We start from the raw sequence: 7,035 nt of genomic DNA, 5'->3' as shown, positions 1-7,035 counted from the left end.
AAAAAAGCCCGGTCTAGGTAGGGTTAAAAGACGTACAAACATGTCGAGTGGAGAAAACAGCAGACATTTGGTAGTGTTAGATGTAGACGGGGGTGTGGATAACGCCCTGGCCATGATGCTGGCACTAACACACCCCCATGTACAGGTGCTGGGAATCACCTGTGTTGCAAGTCAACCAGGTGTGCCAGAACGTCCTGGGGGTGCTTAAGGTGTTTGCCAGACTGGAGGTAATTGTGGAGATTCTTAGGCCACACCGACTTAATTTTATGGATGACATCCGCACGCGCATTGATTGTTTCGCCTGTTCTCAAGAAAAAAAAAAGATCACGTCCTCTGAGGCTCTAGGCCTCTTGACATGGTAGTTAGTCCGTGGTAGTTAGTCCATGGTAGTTTATGACGATACGGAGCCGGTTGTAACCCTGGATCAGATGGCACCCAGGCTACCGAACGACAGCAAGAAGTCGTGCCGATTCATAAATTCCGCAAAAATCCAGCATGTGCCGGCTTGTCGTATACGTTGCTATTTACTGCCGCAAATTTACAATACCAGCCTTGTATTCCTGTGGTTTATTAGCATTTTTATTTTTGGCCGGAATTTTTTTTTATTCGCCCGCGCGCACTAGTTTTGGGGTCTTCAGAGGATGTTATCCATAAAATTAAGTCGGTGTGGCCTAAGTTTCATCATTAAAAATGCATAATTTATTTTATTTTGATGACGCCATCGGTCGAATGAGCCCCCCCCCCCGGAACCTCAATTTCCCATCCAAGCCGGCCTAGCAATAGGCGGGCAGCATTCCGGCCACACCCACAACCCGCGCTTTAGCAAGATATGGTTGAAAAATATGTGTACTAAACTTGTTCAAAAGATACATTTGTAAATTGTTTTCTGAAATTCTGTGTCTTTGAATAGTTGGAGCAAAATAACTACCGAGCCGAATTAAACCATTTCGGCACTGGGCTTCTGGTGCTTACGTCGGTCGCGCGGCGTACAGAACAGTATCTTAGGCCAAGTCTTTGTCTGTGAAAATGTAAGAAGAGAGGCCGTGCAGTCCTGTCCTGCCGATAACCTTGTTGTCCCGATTAAACTTTGTTACCCAGCACCCAGGCGGTATGATCTCGAAAATACCTCGATACCCTTTTTAAAGACAAGGTTTGCTTTGCCGATTCCGAGTTTCCAGTGCTGAAGCCGCCGACACTGGACACCAAGTGTTGACGTACCTTCGGCACTGGAGATCTAGGACGGAGGCCGCCTCACTTCTGTATACCGAGTGCTGAGAAAGGGACCAGTTACTAGTACTTCGGTACTTGCATTATTTTCACCCCAAATACACCAATTCTTACATTGTTTATCTGACATTTCCAACTCAGATTACCTGCCGCGCCGTACGGAAGGATGCTGTTCAACCCGATTGTCGAATGGAATCGCCCGCAAAGTGGGCGTAGCACGAATGCTGGTCACCCATTGGTCGCCGCTAGGCTATGTGGATGCGAAATTGATCTAGCCCCCCCCCCTCCCCCCGTCCCACCAAGCCCAATAAAGCCCGGTCTAGATAGGGTTAATCTAACATGACCAGATCATATAAGAACTCCTGGGTGGGCAGTAAAACTATTTGGCAGGTTTACAATTAGTTATGGAAAAGTTCAATGTATAGCGCAAAATCGATTTCGAGCGCGGAGACAGACGCTTACAAGTAATTGTGGTAACAATGTTTTTGACGTATCATTAACGTTCTCTATGGGCGGGGGCTCTCGTTCCGACCTGATTAATATTCATATTATCACGCGCTGTTTGCATGATCACCATGGTACTGTTTCCTTTCGAATCTCATAAATATTCATGAGACCGTGAGTTCGCACGTGGCGAGCTCCGCTGACCAAAACCAGTGCTCAGAGCGGGTCGGCAAGCCGCCCACAAAGTTTTACGGAATTTTTTCCGGTAAGTCTGCATGCTTCTCATGGCTTCTACTTCTGGGGCTCCGGCCCATGACATTATCGTCATAGCTGGTCATTCCTTTGTCTCCCGTTTGGAGAGATTTGTTTGAGGTCAATCTAGTTCTCAACAGGGGAGGGCAGTCGCCCAGGATTTTTGGTTAGATCATTCTACTAGTATCGGCTACGCGGGTATCCCTGGATGTCACATCGATACCTTTCGTTCAAGGGTCTATTAGACCTTGGTTTGTGTACATAGAGCTCGGGCATAACGATCTTGTGTCCTCCACACAACCCCCCCCCCCCAACAAGTGGCCGAGAGGCTGTGGGAGCTAGCTGGCGAGGTTGCTGCTCTCCCGTCTGTCAAAAGGGTCATCCTAGACCTGCCCCTTTGGCGGGTGTCTTTGCCACCTAACTAGTAACAGGCCCAATTTGATACTGAAATTCATGGACTCTTCCTCTTTTACAAAAGTATCAGAGGTGCATTAATCGCTGCTCTAAAATCAACTTGAAAGGTCAGAAACCTTTCCACAAACTTCTCTTAGGATTACAGTTGAAACGCTCACACTAGCTCTTGTTTGGAAATTCGGAGAATGGTGAGATGCCTCCCTTGGTCCTCAAACATAGTTCAGAACAGCCCATAGTAAGAAATTTCTCTCATCAATTTGATTCCTTTCATGAAAAGTTTATTCTAACAATGATAGACTCTTTTCCTCACGCGGGGTCGTGTGGCGCAGTCGGTAGCGCGTTCGGCTCACACCCCAGAGGTTGCGGGTTCGAACCCTGCCCATGTCACCGATCTTGTGCCCTTGGGAAAGGCACTTTACACGACTTTCCTCACTTCACTCAGGTGGAAATGAGTACCTGGCTTCGGTTAGGGACGTCCCTCGGATAGGACGTTAAATGGAGGTTCCGTGTTTGGGGAGAGCACGTTAAAGAACCCACCGCACTTATCGAAAAGAGTAGGGGATCTTCCCAGTGTGAGTGGTTCAAAACCTTACAGTCCGGTCTTACGCAGCTTGTACATGTACGCACATGTACAAAACGGGTGTGTTACGCCTGAAGGCGGTTTACCGGTTATGCGAAACAAACAAAACAAACAAACATGGCAATAGATAGAGCCCCCGCATGTCGCGGTGTTTTGGCGCCTCTTATATAAAGGCCATCTGTCTGCTGTACCGCACTTAGCGGGCTTTGGTGGCTAAAATTGTACAAAAATTGTCTCTCTAGTAAGTTATCCGCCCCATGTATGTACGTGTGAAAAATCTGAAATTGACAGCGCCGAACTCTAAATAGAGTTGCGCTGCGACACCATTTGTTTTCTTATGTTTACAGATTGAAGCTCTGAGTTTCCCCGCTCTGTTCATCTATGAATATGATTGTATTCTGCTGATTTGTGAATTAAACATATGTTCCGCCAAAACATGATTCTTGGTCGTTCCGTTTTTCTGTCACGATTTGAAGTCTGGCTTAGTAGCGAGAAAAGACTTTGCCGCAGGGCAAATGATTCTTGTTTAAACATGCAGCGCTCTAGATCTTATATAAAAGGCTTGTTTTTGGATCAAGGTTGACGGATGATTTAGATTTTTTTCGTCACACACGGAAAAGATCCTGTTATTTAAGAAAAAAATGAACTGGCCATGGCTGGTGCTCATTATCTTGCACTTCAATAACTGCTTGGAAAGCATCAATGCATACCATAGATACTCGGTAGGTGTGGACTTTGGGTCAAAGACCCCAGTGACCGGCATTTAACGCAACTAGACGTAAGAAATGCAATGATTAAAAGCTTATTCACACTAAAACATTAGCCTCGCCGATAAACCATTTCCAAACATTAAGCTAAAAACTAAATAGTAAGAATAAATGTAAAATATTATTTTTACGTTTATGATTACAAAATATTTCGTAGTGGTTTAATGCTGTCCTGCCTTAACGATTGGTTGTTTCAAGCATTGGAACTTCTCCTCTAGCTATAGCTAGCGCTGCGAGAAGAAAGTAGATAACTCTAACTTGCCTGAGCCTCCTTGCATAAAATTAGGACTTATCGGAGTCAAAATCTTCAGTCAAAAGATGCCTGACTGAGGGGAAAGGTTGCCATAATTAAATCACAGGTAAGTAATATATAAAACAGGAGCTTGTCCAAACAGTCCAGTGGTCTAAGCTGTGTTTGGAGTCGACTGTTTGACTCGGAAAAGGGGGACGTAGATTTTTATCTTCGTTAATAATGAGGAGAAAATCACATCATTTCTCACAAATCCATTCAATAGATTAACGCGGGATCGCGCAGAGCTTAAACAGATGCGGGGTTGACGACACACCAAAGACGCCTTCAGTGGTTGGGGGAGGAGCGCCCTCTGGCGTCCTGAAGGTGAAGGACTGCAGCAGGGTTGAGAAGAACAGGAAAAGCTCCATCCTGGCCAGCTGCTTACCAAGACACACACGTCGGCCTGGAAATAAAGAATACCTGAGGGTATTTGCTAACTCTACCCCATGCGAACTTTTAGGTCATTTGCCCCGTGAATAAATAAATGAATATAATAAAGCCTTTTAAAGAAATGGAAGGAGAAAAAAAATATATTTCATCGATGAGATACTAATTACCTCCACTGAAAGGCATGAAGGACTCAGGCTTGTTGATGACGTTCCCCTCCGCGTCCAGAAACCTTCCGGGGTCGAACCGGGCCGGATCAGGCCAGTAGGCGGGGTCCATGTGGACGGAGTACAGGTTAGGTAGCACCTGGATAAAACGTATCAAAATGCGTCCATACATCTCTACATAATACATACTACAAACAAAATATGTTGAGAATGAGTTCAGTAGAACGTTTCCTTCGAGTTGAAAAGAATTATCGCAGGATAAATCTGTTATATGGCAAATTTTACTATTGAAGAAATATTTTGCAAAGTTAGAAAATAATTTGTGATCTTTTGCTGGGTAGCATACCTGGGTTCCCTTAGGGATGTCATAGCCCCGTACTTTGACCGTCTCCGAGGGGGTGTGAGGGATCGAGAGAGGTACGACGGTCCGGATCCTCATCACCTCCAGCAGACAGGCATTCACGTATGGCGACCCCATACACATACCGTTTATAGTAACTAGTAACTAATGGTGACCACCGTTATATACTAACTAATAAGCCAAGAGGCTATCATCACATCCTAGGATGTGACCGTCATTAGTAACTCAGTTCCTTACTAAGGAAGTTAACGGCCGGACAGTGTTGCACACGCAGTTATATGGGTAATCAGGAGTAAATTTCTTGGCGAGGTCACCCGGTAGATGACCTCTAGTAGGTGTAATGGCCGCCATTTTTGACCTGACTCGGACATTTTTTACTAGTATTCAGGATGAAAATAAACACCAAGGCTGCTGGCACGAGATGTTTTTAATACTGTTAACGGAGTATTATTATAGCTTAGTTAAAGTACATGTACTTTCATGAGACCATCGACTGATGCAAAAAAACGACGGGCAGATTGAATTTCGACTTTTTGGATGGATGTTTGTTTGACCCGATCCCTCGTCTTTTCGCCAACAAATCACGTCCAACTTTGATAAGGCATGTTATATAGGTAGGTATTTCTTGCCTGTTTTCACTGTATATATCGCCTTAGTTCTGAACATCTCAATATTATTTTATTTCTAAGCAGATTCTGTGGCGTAAGCGAGTCAATATTCCATATATTGCCCGGCTGTATCCATTGACTATTATCCAAGCAGATGTTTGGGGGAGGGGGGGGGAGACAGTATCAAATTGGTCAATCTGGGGAAATGGTTACAGACTGGTCAATTTAATACTTGGAGATTATCCATTGACCTCCTGCTTGGCTGGCCCATGATGCGATGATTTAAACTAAGACACTTACAGGAGACCAATTAATAAATATTATGTAAAAAAAAGGCATCCAATACTAGTATTGCCTCGTTTTTCCCACAGAATCTACTTGCAGGTTAAAGATTATTTTGTTTTCAACTTATAATTGCCGTACAAAATTATATCAGATTTGGCATAATTTGATGGTTTAGATTAGAATGTGAGAATGGCAAATTTAAATTGACCTGTTAGCAAAGATAATGACTCGGATGTTGTTAGTTAACATTAATGTCAATACCACAAAAGAAAGATCAGTTATCCAGATGATGACACTAATTACATGTAACAAGTTACATGCTACATATCCTAAATCATAGTTCATACATGCATTCATTACCATATCTCTAGTAACAATATCAGTTTGAAAGTAACTTCAGTTTATCCAATCTATCGTGCTTGGGGCAGGCTGTCTTCAGGGCTCTAATAGTTTTCCCCCTGTCCAGCTCAACAGACCGCCCGGTATATTTGAATCATGTGCCGCACACCAGGATCGAGTTGATCCGCCCCTCCACAATCGAGCTTCAGCAGACCTGAAGAAAACCCGCCCAGCCACCTGGATACCAGGTTAGTGTGAAAGACTAAATGTTGGTACTAGTTCTGTGGAATCATGTGGACCTAACCGGGTATAGCGGATTCCGACTACCTTTAGCTAGTTCTGCTTGTCAAATATGGTATCGGTATAGCAGCGGGATTTCCGCCCTTCGGCGTGTGCACACTAGCTATAGCTAATTATAACTCAGCTTCTTCTGTCCAATTGCTAATTAGTAATTGCCAAAAAAAAAAGAAAGTTAGCTCATTATTGAACTTTAGCCACCAAATTCCATCCACATTTAAAAAAAAAAGAAAATTGCAGAACCCACTCGAAAAGCATATGTTTGTCTTCCACCGACTTCAAAAAGAACTCAAACATAACTACATGTTGTATTATAAGATTCATACCCCATTCATATACCTAGGCTATGTACTATAGTATGCGTACTAGTAACCGGTTGAAGTCAGTAAGGTTTAAAACCCCATGCTCTGTACACTTGGGACGACCTCAGCTCCCTTATTCTATCTCCAGAGAAGAACGTCGCCTAGCCAATATGTAAACCTTTACTGCAGATTTTTCTTGCAGTACATTGTTTCTGAAATAATTACACACCTTTATGATCTTGGTCAAGCACTACTGTACACACACACACACACACACACACACACACACATACTACTGTACACACACACACAC

The 7,035-nt window shown here is 43.8% G+C and overlaps 1 protein-coding gene across 1 annotated transcript in view; it reads right to left on the bottom strand.

Moving 5' to 3' along the window:
* Positions 1-5,014, bottom strand: part of LOC109483470 (cytochrome P450 2U1-like) — a gene marked incomplete at its 3' end in the record, with an annotated part of 7,017 nt that extends 2,003 nt beyond the window's left edge. Inside the window, exons 1-2 of the mRNA XM_019786506.1 lie at positions 4,877-5,014; positions 4,534-4,669 (exon numbers count right to left, since the gene is read on the bottom strand). Of these exons, the coding sequence (XP_019642065.1) occupies positions 4,534-4,669; positions 4,877-5,014 (274 nt within the window). The remainder of the gene's footprint in view (positions 1-4,533; positions 4,670-4,876) is intronic.
* Positions 5,015-7,035: the final 2,021 nt, after the last annotated feature.

This window comes from Branchiostoma belcheri, unplaced genomic scaffold (assembly GCF_001625305.1).
Source record: "Branchiostoma belcheri isolate BF01 breed outbred unplaced genomic scaffold, Haploidv18h27 scaffold642, whole genome shotgun sequence".
Classification (NCBI taxonomy): Eukaryota; Metazoa; Chordata; class Leptocardii; order Amphioxiformes; family Branchiostomatidae; genus Branchiostoma; species Branchiostoma belcheri.
Note: the sequence above shows the minus strand (reverse complement) of the source record. Positions and strands in the feature narration are given on the sequence as shown.